The following is a 21,181-nucleotide window of genomic DNA, read 5'->3' on the forward strand; positions in this document are numbered from 1 at the left end:
TATTCGGTCGCGTCTGTTTCTGTTTATTTGGTAGTTGTAGGATATATTTACATCACATTTAGAAAGAATGATCATTTCTACAATTATGCCACCAAAAATATGACCTGAGGAGCTTTAGCACTCTCTCCCAGTACAGTTATATTCAGTCAGAGAAACAGAGGAAGCTCCCGAAAAAAAAGTTGCTTTATTTCATGATAGTCCGGTATAAAGAGACGAGACGTAGGCTACTGACAGATAACATAAAAACATGATTGTGATAGCCTTTATGATTTGTCTGATTTCTTCAAGCGTTCATATTTACTATGTTTAATATGGTAATGGTTAGCGTGCACAGTCTTTTACATAAATATTTCTGCCTTAAACGGTGATCAGAATCCACATCGGATCACAAACAGATGGCCTTCAAACATGAAAGTGAGTTAAATTATTTTAAAAGTCTTTAATGCTGACAGAATCATCCGGTGCTGCCGTCTCCAGACTCAGGTAAACTCCGCCTCTGTTCGTAACCACTCCTCTAGCCCGAGCTGGCCCGCTTTGGACCAAGGTATTCAACAGGCCAGACAATGCTTCTCATTGGTTAGTGGCAAAGTGATGACGTCGATTGAGGCAGGGCTGCACGTCTCGCCTCTCCACATCTCTTCTCATTGGCGTCAAGTCATGACGTCGATTCTAGCGAGTTTTCATTTCCGCGGTTCATTGCAGCATGGTGACTACAGGCAAGCTGCTCTTTTTTTTTTCTTTTTTTTTTTAAGTGGCCTTCTGAGTGGCCTTTAGTGTTTTTAGTTAATTTTGGACAAAATTAAGACTGTTAACCTTATTCAACTAAACGGCATTGGATTAACCTTATGTAATTAACTTAAGTTAATTGAAGTAAATAATGTTACATAAATCCAACATAACCTAGTTACGTGGAACCTGTTGACATAAAAAAGTTAAAGCCAACATAGCATTTTTTAGAGTGAATGCTTGTATTTTAACCATAACCCTTTTCATTATCAAGTAAATCCATAATTTATTCATTTTAATAACATCTTGAGACTTGCTGAAATTATTCGACTTTTATTTAAATGTTAAAAATTAATACTTGTAACTGTAAAGCATATACTGAAATAACATTAAAAAGAATAAAAAATAACTTGAAACTATACGTTTGTTGACATTTCAGTGTGACAAGTCAAAAGAAGTAACTGGATTATTGCTTGGAAATGTACATAATAAAACATTTTCCACAAAAAAACAAAAACAAAAAAAACAACAAAAAAATATTTATAATACTATATATTATTACCAGATTTAAGTAATTAACGGATTCAAATTTTGCAGCCCCGCCCCAGGTGCACCTTCGTCCCGATATGCAGGCTGCAGCCAGGAACAGAGCCAAAGTAAAGCGAGCCGAGAAAAACACCGTAATTGCACCGAGAGGAGGCGAGGGACGAGGAATCAAGGTTTATCAAATGCACAATCAAGCAATTACAGGGCTGCTGTAATCAACAAGGTAGACATAACTCTCTAAATGAGTTTTGTGATTCAGGTCAAATGACGATTATGTCAAAACATAACCAACAACACCTGATCAACTTTTCTCTTTGTTCGTTCACTTGAGAGTTACAAATCAGAAACAACAGCCAAACAAAATCTAAAGTTAATGATGTAAGGGTCAAGAGCCCAACTAAAGCAAACACTGATCACCATAACGGGGTCTTACATTTTCTCCTTTGGTGATTCTGCTTGTTAAAATCAGGTGTCTTCAATAATGATCAATCATCACTCAATGAGCTAATTAACTTTAACACTCTTAAGTGTTAATTTAACACATATTTTAACACTTTAACACTCTTGAGTCTGGAGCCATATAAACTTCCAGGAGAGTTCATTTATACTGGAGTTTTTGCTGTGTATTTTCTTGGTCCTATAGAAACAGGTTAAATATGCATGTTTAAAAACATGCTCATGAGCATCTCTAGAGACTGACAAAGTTTATCCAGTTTAACTTTTGTATTATTACTTTAGTCTAATATTGTCTCTGATGTTGCTCTGTCACTGTGTTTAAACTTTGCTTCCGGTATCAGCACTATGAAGTTTCATATCCTCATATTAAATATAAAGTGTTGACCACATAAAAACCCAATGCTGGTTTCAGCCTGTTCATTCGTCATTGGAGTGTTGGTGAAATGGGTAAGAGCATAATTTACTAATCAATCTTTAGATTCAAATATGTTATAGGGGAGACTGGGGCTAGTTGTCACACAGTCACTATAAGGTTTAAGGTCAAAAGTTCTAGTGTGTTTGCATGCTATAACATTACGAAAAGTGTGACAGTAGCTGCAAACCACGTCATTCATGCATAATGAGTCAAATGTTTTTATTTTATTTCATTTGTTGCTTTTATTTATCAACTTATTAAATATAACACCCAGCCTGTATATTATTGCTTCCAGAAAAAAATGTGTGGGGGATGGAAGTTATGGAAGTGCTTTGGTCTTTCTCGGGGGTGCTGAAGCAACTCTAGCCCCTCCCTAGTGCCGGCCATGCCCAAGTCTTTAAGCTGTGTCTCTATACAGAAAGTTACTTTTAAAAAGAAATCTACCTTTAGAAATATTCACTGGAGTAAACGTGTGACAACTAAACCCAGTTTGTCTGTGTGAATACTGTACGTATTCACACACATTTGTACTAATTGTTCTGATTTGATGAGATAATATGCTGTTGTTGATTTAAATGTGTTATATGATTTTTCCAGCTCAGTGAGTAAATATCCTTGTTACGAAGCTTATTACGAAGACTAACATATGCTGTTTTTCATAGATGGTGTCATTACTTCTAATAATCTTAACCCACAAGACTATCTTCGTCAACAGCTTGTACGGTTGATGGTGCTCAATTTGAACTGGCCTAAAAGAGGAAGTTAAGGGCTTGTGTGTTTAAATTAACCATTTCTAAACCAGTCGCAATGAGTATGGCTGAAGTTAATTGTTTTAGTTTTCTTAAGTTATATTTGTTTGTTTACTAGGTAATGTACTATACAAATTTCAACAGAATTAAACCATTAAATTTCACAGAAATAAGCCACTGTACATTTGTTGTAGGTGTTGCTATGGTAATGTGGGTAACGCTTTAGATTACAGCCCGGAAAGTACTGCGTGATTAAATCGATTTTACAGTGTAACTTTCGGTAATTATAGCGTACCTATAAATTATTTGTAGTTCAGCACGGCAACTACATATTGTCATGTTGTAAATAAGACTAGATCTGTATTGTAAACCCCTCTATGTTGCGGTTGTTGTTGTTTTTGGCTTATACCAACACAACGTCATTGCTATAGTAACCACACAGTTAAACCTTGCTGTAAAAAAATGGCCAAATTCTGACAGTAACATACCATTTTCCATTAAAACAGTAACATACCGTAGATTACAGTAAAGAACTGTTCAATTAACAGTAAATTATTTTACCATTAATTTACAGGTCAAAGTTTTACAGTGCAATGTGGATATTCCGGAAAATGAAAGAGTGCCACTGGCAACACAAATCGGATCTGAACAGTTGCAATACTTTTTATTGTAATAATATTGATTTAGGGCCCTATTTTAACGATCTGAAACGCAAGTATCAAGCACGAAACGCAAGTAACTTTGTGGGTGGATCTCGGCACTGTTGCTATTATCCCGGCGGGATAAATGACTCTTGCGCCCGACGCAAATCTAAAATGGGTTGGTCTGAAGTAGCTTCATTACTCATAGGTGTGGTTTGGGCGTAACGTGAAATAAACCAATCAGAGCGTCATCTCACATTCCCTTTAAGAGCAGGCACGCTTGTTCCATGGCGGATTGCTATTATAACGGTGGATTTGCCCGGCGCACGCCAGGAGCGGTTCACAGCCGAGGAGACCGACGTTCTCATCAGGGCCGTAAAAGACAGAGAAGTGACATTGTATGGGGATGGAGAAACCCACCCAAATTAGCTTCGCTTAAACAAGCGTATAATAAGGAGTATAATTTGGGTAAATGTGTAAGCTAGATTTATGCTTATTTTTTCACATCTTCATGGACACCACAATGATTTCCGTTGTGTGGTAATATTTTTCCTTGTAATTATGTATGGTTTGCAAAAATGTCAACTGCTGTGTCTGTAGATGAGAGAAGTAAAGTGTGTGTGCGTTGTGCACACGCTACATTATGGCCAAGCATGCTGAGAATCATTAGACAATTGATGTGATGATGTGGCGCTGTAATGGCGACAGGTGGAGAGCGTCTTGTTGCGTGTTAAGTTTGTCTAGTTATTTAGGTGTGTTCCCGAGTGTAGATCACTCATATTTAGGACCAAGAGAGCTATGACAAGTTTTGTGCCCACATCTATTAGAAACATGAATGGTTGATAAATTTACCCACCAAGGTGTATGCCCGTGTGTGCGGATTTGGTGACTATTTCTCTTTATCTATTTTTAACGCAAACTTTTTTTTTTTTTTATGTTTACTGCTTATTTATCATGTATTTATTGTATTTTGCAAGCTTTAGTTATTACTTATTTATTTACATGGAACTGTATGTAATGTGTGTGTGTGTGTGTGTGTGTGTGTGTGGTATATTGTGCTGTGTTTGTGGAACCGTACACGCATTGATGCTCAACATGAATGAAGTTCCTAACAGATAAAGTTCTTTGGATTTGAAATGAATTGAATTGAATTGATGCACCCTTAAAATAGCATCTGAAAACGCGGCCGCGTCCGCTGCCGCTGACTTTAGACGAGGTTTTTCCTGGTCAGTGGCGGAAATGTTTTCTGGAACTGCAAAATAGCACCAGGGAACGTTTGCGCCGGAACACGCCGCCTCTTTTCGCTGAACCGCCCCGGGAGCGCAAGTTCATTCCCTAATTTACCAACGTGCGTCTGTGGAGGGAAAAGTCCGCTGTGTGCGGGTGCAAAATAGGAACGATACATGCGTCGGTGTACAAAGTCAATTGTGCTGAGTGCAAGATAGGGCCCTTAGACTGACCGTGTGAATGTAGCTAATGTGACACCATCCACTCTTACTCAAGACATGTTCTGAAATCAGAAAATGTTTCCATTTACTCAGAAACAGAAAGAAAGAGTAAAGACATTTCCTAGACCTTACATGAGTGTTATCGATACCAGATGACCGGTCCTTACTGGGCTGCAAAACACAATTGAAATCACCTGCCACAATGTGTTTTCTGGGCATTGTGGAGATTCTCAAAAATAAAAAAAATTATACAAATCTGCATTATCATCGTTAGGTCCATATACATTAACCAGATTAATCCGATTTGATAGAATGTTTCCCTGTACAATCAAAAATCTACCTTTGGGGTCTTTAGTTATTTTATCAATGTGCAAAGGAATAGACTTATGTATCATAATTATAACTCCTCTGGAATTAGAATAGTAAGTTGAAGACAGTACCTGACCTGGCCATCTACGCTTAATTTTGATTATCTCATGATCCGTGAGATATGGATGTGTGTTTACATGTGTGTGTGTCTAACGTGTGTTTCCTGCAGGAACACAATTTTGGCTCTTAGCTGTTAAGAAAAAGAAGAGAGCGAGAAAAGGAAGAGAGCGACCCACCCAGAACCCAGGCCTGACTCACTAGAACATACAGGCTCGCCCAAACCCCTAAATAACTTCCCTCCATTATCGGGAATAGGTCCACGCTATACTGAGGAACTATTCTCCTGTAAACCAAAACTCAGCTCAATTGCTTGTCTATGTACAAAAAATAATCCAGATAAGCTAGTTTATCTATCAACTGAAAATAAAATGTGCGCCATACTACATGCACATACTTTTCAGCACTCACGTAAGAAGCACCTAATTGCACTTTAAGAAGAAACCAAAAGAAAAAACAAAATAAAATATAGCTTTAAACAGGGCTTATTAATACTTTATACTAGTATTTTAAAAGAACCAAGTCTGTAAGTAGTACGATGTCAAGCTTCCAGCAGAATTAGGCCCTACATACCTCTTAGTTTCCAGCAGCCACATCTAAAGAGAATGTACGTTTAATAAGAGTTCTCATCAAGACACACTTAATTTAGTCATCCTCAGTCACTGGCTCCAGTTTCTTGATGTACTTGTTCACGTCCGCCGGTGTATTGAAGACGACAGTGCGGTCATCGTTGGTCAAGCACGCCGTCGTAGCTCCTCTGTTGCTTATACACCTCCGTTGGCAGGTCAGGAAGAAATCTTATTTTGTTGTTTTGGTACATCACCTCTTTCTGTATCCGCGCAGCTTTCAAGATATTTTCTCTGTCCTTGTAGTTTAAACACTTGACGATGATGGTTCTCGGATACGTCGTGGAACTTTGGCTCGCTGTTATCCGGTGCGCTCTCTCCAAAACTGGTGGCGTTATCTTCAGAGTATCCGGTATCCACTTTTCCATAAAGGAGCAGGTATCATTGCCTTCTACTTTCTCGGGTATGCCCAGTACACGCAGGTTATTACGTCTACTCCTCCCTTCTAAGTCTTCGACTTTGTTATTGAGGTTTTTTGTCTTGCTCTCAACTTTTTCGATAGTTTCTTTCAGGGTCTGTATCTCGTCTTCTGCTGTAGACATCCGCATTTCGGCCTCCATGATATGCCCACTACAGTCTTTAACGTCCGTTTGGACAATTCTTATTTCCGTCAGTATACCGTCAATTTTTGTGTTAAAGTCTTGTTTGAATGAGGTTATGGCAAGCATGAGGTCCTTTGTTGAAGGATTATCCATGTTTATGACTTGTTCGGCGTCCGCGGAAACATCAGCGTGTGCCTGCTCCGGTGAGCATGGCTCCCCTTCAGCTAGCTCCTGGCCTGTATCCTCATAGCTCTCCATCGTTTTCTTCTCCTTAGCCGCTTTCTTTGGCATGTTTGAAGTAGTTTACTCTTACGCTTACAATTTTGTCTCTTTATATGACCTCTCTCTGGAATATTATGCAGGATTTATTGAAAAGTAACTGAGCATGAGGAAAACGCGTCTGCTCACCTTGCCGCCATAACCGGAAGTCCTCAAGTCCTGCTCTTGTTCAACTTCCAAAGGACACAAAGACGACTCAAATTTCCAACTCAATCACTTTTATTTTTATTTTGGCTTTGTCAGTTGATTGGTCTGTTCAATGAATTAGGTTGTAAACCTTTAAAGACAGAGAACAAAAGTTACCATTTTAATTAAACATTTTAGTTAAACATTACCCACTTAAGCCTTTTACATGGAATAAAGAACCCATTTAACAAAAAATCAATGAAGTCAGTGCTACAATGTGTTCCTTAACCCAGCAGTTAAACATAGCTCAAACATATTAAGCAGCATTTCGAACACCATGAAAGTAAATAAAACATTTCACCGACCACTGGCGTCTTTGGACTTAACCTACGAGTGAACTTGGAGTGTCTTCTCTGTGAAGTTTGTTTGTCTGAATGACTGAGGACCTCCATGTCTTCACAGGTGCTCCACATCAGTGACAATGACTGATCAGATGACAAGCAGCTGGTTTGCTGCTGCTGGTGCATTCTGGGAAGTGTAGTTCTTTGAGACTCATTTCTGAGATTCAGCTCAACAACGGACAAGACAAAATTGTCCAAAATAAATAAATAAAAATAAATTAAATAAATAAATAAATAAAGAAAGAAGATTAACAGAATAACAGATGAATAATAAAAAAATATATATCTGAGAGTTACATAATTATATTATTAGATAAGTAAATAATATTAGCATTTACTTAGAATTATGAATAATTATTTAATTATTATTATTTTTTTATTTCAAATAGTTAAATACAAATAGTAAAGGGAATCTGATCCAATTGTTTGCTTTGGAGTGAAATTGCTACCAAGAATCTTGAAATGCTTGATAATGACTAATGAAATCACTTATTAGTTATACTAATTAAGTATTAACGCTGTTGCATAATTATTTGTAGAAGTTATGACTTGTAATCTCGTAAGTTTCCCATGTACATTATGCTATTGCTATGGTGGTGCAAGGAGCCGTTGCTTACACACTTTGAGCACTGTAACTAATTTCAGAAGCGCCTTCAGATTCTGGAATCAAGCCTGATTATATTGTTGATCTTGCAGTGATGTCGGTCAGAATGGCTCCTCCTCTTCCTCTGATACTTCTCCTCATGATTCTCGCATTTCACGGTGAGCTACGAGTTCATTTTAACTTTTGTCAATCATCCTTTTGAACCCCCTTTCACATTTTCTGTATGAATCAAAAATATAATATTAAGCAAATTTGAGTCTTTAGTTTAGTAAAAAACTAAAGTTCAGCTAAATGTTTCATTGTTTCCACCAAACTACAACGTACCAAGATAAAAATCAATGTACAAGTTATGTACTGTACATCGCTAACTATTATTTCAATTGCGTTGCAATGTTAACAGTTCATGTGTTCCAGGGAAAAAAGTAACAGCGTTAAGATTTGGAACAACATGAGGGTAATTGTAAAATCTTTTTTGTGTGTGTGTGTGTGTGTGTAAACTATCCCTATAATCTGTGTTACAGGGGTTTCTGATGCTGATTGGGGTGTTAGTTACAGTCCTTCACACATCTGTGCACTAAAGGACTCAACAGTGATAATGAGATGCACTTATAAATACCCTACTGGACATCAGATCAAGAAAGTGTTCTGGACCAAAACAGAGGTAACAGATCCTGTCGAGCCTCCAGATCTGTCTGAGGACCCTGAATACAGTCAGAGGCTTCAGTATCTGGGAGATAAACAGCAGAACTGCACCGTCAGACTGAGTCATGTGACACTGAAGGATGAAGACATGTACTATTTCAGATTCATCACTGATAAACCTGGTGGAAAATGGATTGGTAAACCTGGTGTAACTCTTACTGTCACAGGTGAGTTTGTTGAGGTTTATCTCTTCTTCTGTGCATTATGTTGAATAATAATCAGTGTATGACAGCAGCACTAGATATAATGTGTGTGTTGTGTTCAGATCTTCAGGTGGAGTCTCCTAAGAAAGTGACAGAGGGAGATTCTGTCACTCTGAGATGTAAAAGCAGCTGCGCTCTGACTGACAGAGCAACATTCATCTGGTACAGAAACTCACAGCCATTAACTGAGAGAAGAGACAGAAACAATGAACTCCTGCTGCAGTCAGTCAGAAGAGAGGATTCAGGCAGATATAGCTGTGCTGTAGACGGACACACTCACATCTCTCCTGAGGTTCAGCTCAATGTCACGTGTGAGTATGTGTTTTATGTACTTCAGTGTTTTATTTAACAACATATTTTCTTTGACGATTCACCCCTACTAGTCATAAGTTTTAAATGTAATAACAGATTTTCCTGCTAAAACAAAAGCTGAGATAAAATTCACCCTACAATAAAGCAATAAAGCAATTAAACGCACCCTGGACAGAAGATCCCAAAGAAAGAGCACAGGGCATTGTCTTTTCCAAACTTTTCTTCTTCCTTATGTCATCCTCCTCTCCCTCCTCCCTTCCTCTCCTCCTGAGTCAAGTCACCAAAAGTTCACTAAGAATGTCTATATATCACATAATGATGTATCTTGTGAATCTATTGTTTTTTCCTTTTCATGTTTGGTATCATTTTAAATGTCTCAGTGCGATTGGTAAAATGGTCTTAATTTCATTGCAGTCATTGGCATTATGAGAAAGATTGAGAACTTAGGAGAATCCTGTTCTCCTCTTTGGGTGATGTCTCTTCAAGATATCTGATAATTCTCCCCCCTCCCCCGAAACCAGGCGTTACCCCCTGGGGTACATGAATTGACCCAAAACAACTCAAAAAAATATTCGTATAACCCTTTTGTTCTGGTCTATGTATTTAAGGAGATCCTCACTGCAGAACACGAAATCCAGGGGGAGGAGTTGGATCCAGTTCCAACTCCTCCAACCTTACATACCTAAACCTACCCATCTCCACCCCCTGATCCCTAAACCCACCTCTAAACCTACCAATCTCCACCCCTTAAATCTGGATCCAACTCCACCCCCTGGATCTCGTGTACTGCTACTGTATTTAAGGGGAAGTGGCAGAGCAGACTTTGGGAACCTGTAACCAGGAATAACCCCCATGCAGTGCTGTGTTTTCTCAAGTCTTACACTTGGAACACACTCACACACCCCTGTGTGTCTCTGTCAGGAATGCATTGCTTACTTTTAGAGTCATCTTTGAGTAATTGATGTCATGTAGTATTTCTGAATTGGCTTTTAATCACTTGTGTAATTGGCAACATTTTTACCTGACAAATAAATGTTACATCTTGATTTATTCTGAAGTATTCTGAAATCATTATTCGTAGTAGATTAATGTGTAGTCTGGTGTTCCCGCAAATCTCTGTCCAGGATAGATCAAACCGAAGGCACTAATGAATGGAGCATGGGGCACATCATTGAGGAGACCTTCCGATTTCTGACTATCACTGACTTAGCACGTTGCATCTTGCGACTATTACAAAACATTACACCTTTTGGGAAGCATGGGCGACTGCTTAAGGGTAAAATAGTTTGCACTGCATCCTCTGACTATTTCAGAACTGGCTACGTTTGTGATCGTGAGCGCACATTCGCGACGTGACGTCTCAAAGTGACACAGGGTCCTTAATGAATGAATAATTGAAAATATGGGAAACCCAGAATAATCAAAGACCAAAATTAATCCATAATCAATATTTATGATTATTTTCTAATAAGAAACACAATCTAAATTTGATTATCATTTGAAATTGAAGTCAGATTAAGTGTAGAGCTAAAGTAATATCGAAACTAAATTCCAATAAATTAAGTGAACTTCACTGGAGCGCTGAAAAGACATACACGCATTATACCTTCGCCCAGACCGTTGGACTCCGTCTTTTGGGCCAGTGGGTGGTCTTTACATAAATAATTAAGATTTTAAAAAATGTTTTTGAAAGATGTATATTATGCTCACAAGGCTGCATTTATTTGATCAAAACAATAAATAACACAGTTTAATATAGTAGCAATTTGCGCGCTGTTGAATGGATTCTTAAAAACCTCTGATTGGCCATTGTGTTTAGCTGCTCTGATTGGCTACAATGATCAATGCTTCAAAAACATTGTCTTCACTGAGCGCTTACACAGATACACACGGGAATGTTTGAAAGCAGGTGTCTATCAGCGCATCTGTCTATCAGGGGATCCGTCTATCAATGGATATATTAGGGATCTGCTGATAGATAACTGCTTTTAAACGCTCCTGTGTGTATCTAAGCGCTGTGTAAGATGTCTGTTTACAACATGTTTTTGAAGTGTTGATTATTGTAGCCAATCAGAGACATATGTTGAGCGTGTGAATGCAATGGCCAATCAGAGGTGTTTAAGAATCCGTTCAGCAGCTCAAAATGCTAGAGGGAAATGCTGGTTTCGTCACATTTTTTTTAATTTCAGTAACGACTTGCCGAAGTCGATACTTTTGGCAACACTAGCAGCTCTGATGTCAGGACTAGTAAACGAAGACGGCTATGTTCACTCTTACATCCAACAACAATACACCCCAATTGCTTACGAGACACCCCTTAAGGAAAATAAATTTATTCAAGTGTGCTATTAGTATACTTCTTTTAAACTAAAAATAAGAAAGTATACTTTCAGTCTACTTTTTATACACTTCTCAGAAATATACTTAAAATTGCACTTAAGTATACTTGACATACTGACAGAAAGGTCTAAGTATATTTGGCCTACTTGTACCTATCTTTTGATTGAGATATACTTAAAAGTATAATTAAGTATTCTAAGTATACGTGGCTTGTGGTTGTGTTTGAAAATACTGATGTAACAAGATTCGTTGTTATGGGAAGAAGGAGGTGAGAACCGGCGAACATTCAACAACTTTAATATAAAAAATAAAACAAATACAAAACGAAAGTAAAAGACAGCAGCCCCTCACGGACGACTGCTGTCACAATAAAACAAAGCACAACACAAGTTCAGGCCTGTCCTCTCTCGATCTCCACTGTCGTCGCTCCTCCTTTTGTGCCTCCGCTCCTCCGTCAGAGATATGAGACCAGTGCGTCTCACAGGTGTCGCTCCTCAGAGTTTCGCCTCTTGGGCTTCTATACTCTTTGACGCCACTGGCCTCACGGCCTCGCCCTGCTCACCACAATTGATTTATAAAGAAAACAGATATGCTCCTTATTCTGAGCATCTGAGTTTTTGAGTAGGCTAGTCCACTGGAAGTGTACTTAGGAATTTACTTCAAATCTCTTTACTTTTTCCCAGCCACTGACTGAAATTTCAGGCTATCAGTTTTTTCACTGTTATACGGTAGGGGGCGCTATTACGCATCTTCTGAAAGAGTACAGAATCTCTGTATCAAAACACAGAAGAAGAAGATGCTGAAACAAGCGATACCCTGCGTCTCAATGTCCATGCTGTATATCCTTAACAGTATGTGATATTAAAATAAGTATGTCCCAAAGCATAGTATGTTGAAAAGAGTATACCAGAAGTCCCTGTATGGTCTTCTATTTCTGATGGATTTTCGAAGTGTGGATCTGTGCTCACTATAACAGCTAATATTGCCCACAATCCATTGTGCTTTGGAGGAGGATCCAGTTCAGAACTACAAATTTCATTTTAACTTTTCTCAATCATCCTTTTGAACCCCCTTTCACATTTTTGTATGAATCAAAAATATAATATTAAGCAAATTTTAGTATTTAGTTTAGTAAAAACTAAAGTTCAGCTAAATGTTTCATTGTTTCCCCCAAACTAAAACGTACCAAGATAAAAATAAATGTACAAGTTATGTACTGTACATCACTAACTATTATTTCAATTGCGTTGCAATGTTAACAGTTCATGTGTTCCAGGGAAAAAATAACAGCGTAAAGATTTGGAACAACATGAGGGTAATTGTAAAACAATTCTTTTTTGTGTGTAAACTATCCCTATAATCTGTGTTTCAGGGGTTTCTGATGCTGATTGGGGTGTAAGTTACAGTCCTTCACACATCTGTGCACTAAAGGACTCAACAGTGATAATGAGATGCACTTATACATACCCTACTGGACATCAGATCATAAAAGTGTTCTGGACCAAAACCCTGGTAATAGATTATGAACAGCCTCCAGATCTGTCTGAGGACCCTGAATACAGTCAGAGGCTTCAGTATCTGGGAGATAAACAGCAGAACTGCACCGTCAGACTGAGTCATGTGACACTGAAGGATGAAGACGAGTACTATTTCAGTTTCATCACTGATAAACCTGATGGAAAATGGACTGGCGAATCAGGAGTGACTCTTACTGTCACAGGTGAGTTTGATGAGGTTTATCTCTTCTTCTGTGCATTATGTTGAATAATAATCAGTGTATGACAGCAGCACTAGATATAATGTGTGTGTTGTGTTCAGATCTTCAGGTGGAGTCTCCTGAGAGAGTGACAGAGGGAGATTCAGTCACTCTGAGATGTAAAAGCAGCTGCGCTCTGACTGACAGAGCAACATTCATCTGGTACAGAAACTCACAGCCATTAACTGAGAGAAGAGACAGAAACAATGAACTCCTGCTGCAGTCAGTCAGAAGAGAGGATTCAGGCAGATATAGCTGTGCTGTAGACGGACACACTCACATCTCTCCTGCTGTTCAGCTCAATGTCATGTGTGAGTATGTGTTTTATGTACTTCAGTGTTTTATTTAGGGATGTATTTTCTTTGACGATTCACCCCTACTGGTCATGAGTTTTAAATGTAATAACTGTTTTTCCTGCTAAAACAAAAGCGGAGATAAAATTCACCATACAATAAAGCAATAAAGCGCACCCTGTACAGAAGATCGCAAAGAAAGAGCACAGGGCATTGTCTTGTCCAAACTTTTCTTCTTCCTTATGTCTGCATCCTCCTCTCCCTCCTCCCTTCCTCTCCTCCTGAGTCAAGTCACCAAAAGTTCACTAAGAATGTCTATATAATCACACATGATGTATCTTGTGAATCCCTGAAAGCTGCTAGATCTGCTTATTTTTCAACCCTATTAGAAGAAAATAAACATAATCCTAGGTATTTATTTGAAACAGTGGCTAAACTAATGAAAAAGAAAGCTTCAAGCCCAGAAGTTTCCAAGCAACACAGCAGTAATGACTTTATGAACTTCTTCACTTATAAGATTGATAATATCAGGGACAAAATTATAACTATGCAACCGTCTACTACAGAATCGCATCAGGGAGTGCATTTTAGTCTCCCTGAGGAACATTTTTATTCATTTATTGCTATAGGAGAGGAAGAATTTTGCAAACTCGTTAATTCATCTAAATCGATAACATGTATGTTAGACCCTATACCGACTAAGCTACTGAAAGAGATGCTTCCAGAGGTCATAGATCCTCTTCTTAATATCATTAATTCTTCTTTGTCTCTAGGATACGTACCAAAAACCTTTAATCTGGCTATGATTAAACAGCTTGTTAAAAAAAACACAACTTGATCCTACAGAATTAGTCAATTACAGGCCGATCTCGAATCTACCTTTTCTGTCAAAGATATTAGAAAAAGCAGTATCCTCACAACTGTGTTCCTTTCTTGAAAGAAATGATATCTGCAAGGATTTTCAGTCAGGATTTAGACCGTACCATAGTACCGAGACAGCTCTCATTAGAGTCACAAATGATTTGCTCTTATCATCGATCATGGTTGTATCTCTCTATTAGTGATCTTAGTGCTGAATTTGACACCATTGACCACAACATTCTTTTAAATAGACTAGAAAACTATGTTGGCATTAGTGGAATTGCACTAGCATGGTTTAAATCATACTTATCTGACCGTTATCAATTTGTAGTAGTAAATGAAGAGTATCAAGTATATTTTTTTTTGTATAGCGCTTTTCACAATACAGATTGTATCAAAGCAGCTTCACAGTATTAAATTAAAATAAAATAATACAACAAGGTTTGTTTCTAGTGGAATTTATTGATTGATAAAATAAAATTAAATATCCCCAAAATATCCCCAACTGAGCAAGCCGAAGGCAACAGTGGCAAGGAACCGAAAAAACTCCATCAAGTGACCTAATGGTGTCCTAAAACTCCATCAGGTGACCTAATGGAGAAAAAAAAAACCTTGGGAGAACCCAGGCTCAGTCGGGGGCCAGTTCTCCTCTGGCATTTATGACCTAGAGGCCGGATTGTAGTTTGAACTGTAAGATTAAAAATATTATATGAATGCCTGGCCGAAAAGATGCGTCTTTAATCTAGTTTTAAACTGGGAGAGCGAGTCCGAGCAACGAACAGTATCAGGAAGACTATTCCAGAGTTTCGGAGCCAAATGTGAAAATGCTCTCCATCCTTTGGTTGATCTGGATATCCTAGGTATGACCAAAAGCCTCAAATTTATTGATCTTAAAGAGCGCGATGGAATATAGGGCGATAGAAGATCCGTTAAATAGACTGGAGCTAAGCCATTTAGGGCTTTATAAGTCAGTAGCAATACCTTGTAATTAATACGGAACTTTATAGGTAACCAATGCAGTGATGATAAAATCGGTGTTATACAGTATGATCATATTTTCTTGATCTAGTAAGAACTCTAGCGGCTGCATTTTGGACTAACTGTAGCTTGTTTATTGAGGATGCAGGACAACCAGCTAATAAAGCTTTACAGTAATCTAGTCTCGAGGTCATGAATGCATGAACTAACTTTTCTGCATCAGAAACTGATAGCATATTACGTAGCTTAGCAATGTTTCTAAGGTGGAAAAAGGCTGTTTTTGTAACATACGAAATATGATTTTCAAAAGACAGGTTACAATCGAGTATAACACCCAGGTCTTTTACTGTAGAGGATAAAGTAACAGGACATCCTACGATGTCAAAGTTGTATTGTGAGAGGTTCTGTGGGTGTTTTTTTGGACCGATAAGTATTACCTCTGTCTTGTCTGGATTTAATAAAAGAAAATTACGCGTCATCCAATCTTTTATATTTTTAACACACTCTGTCAATTTGGATAATTTAGCGTTTTCATCCGGCCGTGATGAAATATATATTTGAGTGTCATCAGCATAACAATGGAAACTAATTCCATGTTTCCTTATAATATTTCCAAGTGGCATCATATATATTGAGAATAATAGAAGGCCTAACACAGATCCCTGCGGCACTCCATAGTTTACTGGAGTTATGATCGATTTTTCTACATTCAAATAGACAAAATGGTAGCGGTCAGATAAGTATGATCTAAACCAGCTTAATGCTTGTCCTTGAACACCAGTATAATTTTGTAGTCGATCTAAGAGTATTGTGTGATCTATAGTATCGAACGCAACACTTAGATCAATTAAAACTAGTATTGAGATACAGCCTTGGTCAGAAGCTAAAAGTAAATCATTTGTGATTTTAACGAGCGCAGTTTCAGTGCTATGATGCGGCCTGAATCCTGACTGAAACTTTTCATAGATATCATTTTCTTGCAAGAAAGAGCCCAGTTGAGCGGACACAACTTTTTCTAGTATTTTAGACATAAATGGAAGATTTGAAATGGGTCTATAATTTGCTAGATTATTATGATCTAATTGTGGTTTCTTAATGAGAGGTTTTATAACTGCCAGTTTAAATGTTCTTGGAACATGACCTAAAGATGAGTTAATAATATTGAGGAGAGGCTCTTCCACTACAGGTAACACTTCTTTCAGTAGTTTAGTTGGTATAGGATCTAATAAACATGTTGTTGTTTTAGATGAAGTGATAAGTTTATTTAACTCTTTTTGTTCTATAGTTGTAAAGCACTGTAATTGTTCTTGCGGGGGGATAATTGAGGCTGAATTATAAGGCGCGATTGAGGATTGAACGTTTACAATTGTGGTTCTGATGTTTTCTATTTTCTCAGTGAAGAAGTTCATGAAATCATTACTACTAAACTGTAACGGGATATTTTGTTCGGGTGACGTCTGTTTATTTGTTAGTCTAGCCACGGTGTTAAATAAAATCCTTGGATTGTTTTGGTTATTTTCTATTAGTTTGGGGAGGTGCTCAGCCCTGGCCGCTTTTAGGGCCTTTTTATAACGTGACATACTGTCTTTCCACGCGATTCTAAAGACCTCTAAATTAGTTTGTTTCCATTTACGCTCTAAATTACGGGTTAGAACATGCGTAGTATTATTGTACCATGGTGCTTAAATTTTCTCTCTGACCTTTTTTAATTTAATGGGTGCAACAACATCCAATGTTCTAGAGAGAATGGTGCTCATAGTGCTAGTTAGTTCTTCTAGTTTATCTGTTTGTTTGGGTTCAGGCAGCAGCTGAGACAGATTAGATAAGCAGTTTGAGAAAGTATCTATGGTGGATGGAAGGATTGATCTGCCTGGTCGATAACGCGGCGCAGCATGACATATTACAGCAGTACGTAATATGCAAGTTACCAAGTAATGGTCAGTGACATCATCACTTTGTGGAATGATATCTATATCGGTTGGATCGGTTCCATATGATATAATTAAATCGAGTGTATGATTAAGATGATGAGTTGGTCCGGTGACGTTTTGCTTGACCCCAAAGGAATTTAATAAATCTATAAACGCAGCCCCTAACGCATCATTTGAATTATCTACGTGTATGTTAAAATCTCCAACAATTAATGCTTTATCGACGTTGACCAATAGATCTGAGAGAAAATCTGCAAACTCTTTTAGGAAATCAGCGTAAGGCCCAGGCGGTCTATATACGGTAGCCAAGGCTAGAGATAATATGGATTTTTTTCTAACATCTAAGAGCGTAACATTTAGTACAAGTACTTCAAACGAAATAAACTTATAACCCGTTTTCTGAGTAACATTGAGAATATCTCTATAGATTGTTGCAACACCGCCGCCACGACCAATCAGGCGGGGCTTATGCTTATAGGAGTATCCAGATGGAGTAGACTCATTTAGACCGAAATAATCATTTGTTTAAGCCAGGTTTCAGTAAGGCAAAGTACATTGAAGCTATTATCTGTGACTATTTCATTTACAATAACTGCCTTAGGTGTGAGTGATCTAATGTTTAGAAGACCTAGCTTTAAAAATTGTTTTTGTTTACTAATAGCAACATTTTCTGTTTTAATAACAATTAGATTTTTCCTAGATCCTGCAGTAGAATTATTATTTGATCTCACTAAACGAGGAATAGACACAGTTTCTATGCAATGTTCTACACTAGTATTTATATCATTTAAATTGGTGCAGGAGAGACTATGATTTGGACTTTTGGTTACTAGTCATCTAATGATATTTAACATTTTGGAGATGTTATCCGACAGAAGATCCACTCCGAATCTGCTTGGGTGTAAGCCATCGGCACGGAAAAGCCTAGGACGCTCCCAAAACAGATTCCAATTATTTACAAAGAGCAGTTTCTGCTCATTGCACCATGACATTAACCATTCATTTAGCGCGAATAGTCTACTAAACTTTTCATGTCCTACACTGTAAAAAAAAATCCTAATTTTACAGAAAATAACTGTGATTTTTTGGCGATAATTTTCTTTAATTTTAAATTGTACTCAAAACACTGTAAAATTACAAATAATATCTGTAAAATAAAAATTCAGCTGTTATTTTAGGTATTGTGACATTAATGACAAATTACAGTAATTCACATTTTTTATACAGAAAATTGATTGTATTTTTCATACAGTATTTTTTCTGTTTTCTTAAATTACATAAAAATGTATGTAAAATTACAAATATAATCTGTAATTTAACAGAAACAAAACAGTTAAATGATAAAATGGTCAAATGACTGTCAGCTCCCCAAAAAACTGTAAAACATCCTAAATTAAATAAACTGAAAAACACTGTTATTTTACAGGTATTTCCTGAATAATCACGACCATAAACCTTCATTGTAAAAAAAATCGTAAAAAAAGGGTCAAATGACTGGCAGCTGCGGCTGCCAAACAAAAACCATAAAATTAAAGTAAAACATCCTAATTTAAATAAACCGAAAAAACACTGTTATTTCACAGGTATTTCCTGCATTATTATGATGAAACACCTTCATTGTAAAAAAAAATCGTAAAAAAAGGGTCAAATGACTGGCAGCTGCGGCTAAATTATAAAATTATAAAATACGTATTATTATATGTATTATAAAATACAAAAATTATAAAATTAAAGTAAAAAATGCTTATTTAAATAAAGTGTAAAAAACTTTCAAATAAATTTGATGTCACCATGATTGAGATCAGTGTCTGCTTTAGTTGGGCTCATGACCCTTCAGTTTTTAACTTTTATTTTTCTCTGGCTGCTTTAACTGTGTATTTGATACACATCTGTTATAGCATTAAATGCTGTAGAAAATATCAGATGATCTTGGTCATTCATTGATGATGTTTATAGTCATCATATGATGATCTGATTCACTTATATGACTGTCGAAACTCTGAATATATAAGCTTAGATTACATATGTAGATGGAATTTAGTTTTATATAAAGTCTGTAATTGATGTCATAATTTTTCACATGACCCTTGAAATATCTGAAATTTAAAGTCAAAGTTATGAGCTGGTTAATTTTTTTTTTAGTAGAGACATCAAGAATCGACATATGAATCTCAACAATGGTGACAACCAACAAAGCCTTTTTGTGACTTTATAGTAGTTCAGAGTTGATCAGATTTTTTTTCATTGTCACCATTGTTGCGATTCATACGCTGATTCTTGATGTCTGAGTGAGTCTATATCAGGGTTCACCAATCTCGGTCCTGGAGGGCCGCTGTCCTGCAGAGTTTAGCTCCAACCCCAATTAAACACACCTGAACCAGCTAATCAAGGTCTCACTAGGCATACTAGAAACTGTCAAACAGGTGTGTTGGAGCTGGTTGGAGCTAAACTCTGCAGGACAGCGGCCCTCCAGGACCGAGATTGGTGAACCCTGGTCTATATGATCCTGTCAAAACATTTTCTGTATAATGACATAAAATCTGAGTATCACAGCACTGCAGGATCTTCTATAGCAGATTTATCATGCAAAATAAACAACTAATATTTAACGACTTAATCAGATATCACACTTCAGGTGGTATCAATGAAGCAAGACACTACATGATGATTTTTATCACTAAAAAGTGACCAACATCATCTGATCTGAGTTTCTCTTGGATTCCTACTATAACTAATATGTATCAGAGACACACAGTTAAAGCAGCCAGAGAAAAACGTACGTTAAACTAAAAGGTCAAGAGCCCAACTAAAGCAAACACTGATCTCCATCATGGTGACATCAAACTTTATTCTTTTCAAAAAAACTTCAACTTCTATACCTCTGTTAATTCTCAATAAGAATGTTAGTATGAAAGAAATACAGTTTGGATTGTAATAAGTGAAGATGCTGAGATCCTGAGAGATCTGTTAGTGTTTAATGTTCTGTTGGGGTTTAAAGTGTTTCTGTATGGTGTGTTTCGTGTGTCACCATTGTGTTGAAGAGCAGAGCCTGAGCTTCAGTCCAGGATGAGCAAAGAAACACTGATGATATGCTGCATGTTGCTTTATTTAACAGACAGTAACTGTGTAGTTGCTGATGCAGTGACGTATAGTCACAGCAAATCATGCATGTAATTAACTGCATGTTTTTCAGTAAAAAAGTCAGAAAATAAATGTGAAATAACCGTGTTTCTGTTAAAAATGAATTAATGAAGATTTCTGTAGAAGTATTTTGCGCTTACTTAATTTAAGATATTTTACATTAATTTCATGGTTTTTGTATGGCAGCCATTGCTGACAGTCATTTGACTGTTTTTTTATGGGATTTTTTTACAATGAAGGTGTTTGATCGTAATAATTCAGGAAATAGCTGTAAAATAACAGTGTTTTTCTGTAAAAAATTTAAGGAAAATTTCTGTAAAAATTTTTTGCACTTCGTTTAAATTAGGATATTTTACTTTATTTTTACGGTTTTTGTTTGGCAGCCGTAGCTGACAGTCATTGACCGTTTTTTTACGATTTTATTTTTTACAGTGTAGTCGGTACGTGGGAAGCGGTCCTGACACAATGATCGTTATTTCAGGCGATGTGCTGCGTACCGTATCGATCAGATTCCTGAAGTCTTTCTTCAGAACCTCCGTCTGGCGCAGCCTGATGTCGTTCACTCCCGCGTGCAGGACCACAGTTCCGACGCGCTCGTCACCGTTCAGAATCTCAGGAACGCGAGCAGCAATTTCAGAAACACGAGCACCAGGAAAGCAGTGACTGTGCACCTTACTTT

General features: G+C 37.3%; 1 protein-coding gene across 1 annotated transcript in view; it reads left to right on the forward strand.

Moving 5' to 3' along the window:
- The first annotated feature begins 2,084 nt into the window (after nucleotides 1-2,084).
- Nucleotides 2,085-21,181, forward strand: part of LOC311077682 (B-cell receptor CD22-like) — a 33,633-nt gene continuing 14,536 nt past the window's right edge. The window contains exons 1-6 of the mRNA XM_084106264.1: nucleotides 2,085-2,175; nucleotides 8,078-8,143; nucleotides 8,507-8,854; nucleotides 8,953-9,201; nucleotides 12,915-13,262; nucleotides 13,361-13,609. Coding sequence (XP_083962390.1) covers nucleotides 2,172-2,175; nucleotides 8,078-8,143; nucleotides 8,507-8,854; nucleotides 8,953-9,201; nucleotides 12,915-13,262; nucleotides 13,361-13,609 — 1,264 coding nt within the window. The 5' untranslated portion in view covers nucleotides 2,085-2,171. The remainder of the gene's footprint in view (nucleotides 2,176-8,077; nucleotides 8,144-8,506; nucleotides 8,855-8,952; nucleotides 9,202-12,914; nucleotides 13,263-13,360; nucleotides 13,610-21,181) is intronic.

The sequence above is a fragment of the Abramis brama genome, assembly GCF_963993115.1.
Source record: "Abramis brama genome assembly, chromosome: 2".
NCBI classification, from domain to species: Eukaryota; Metazoa; Chordata; class Actinopteri; order Cypriniformes; family Leuciscidae; genus Abramis; species Abramis brama.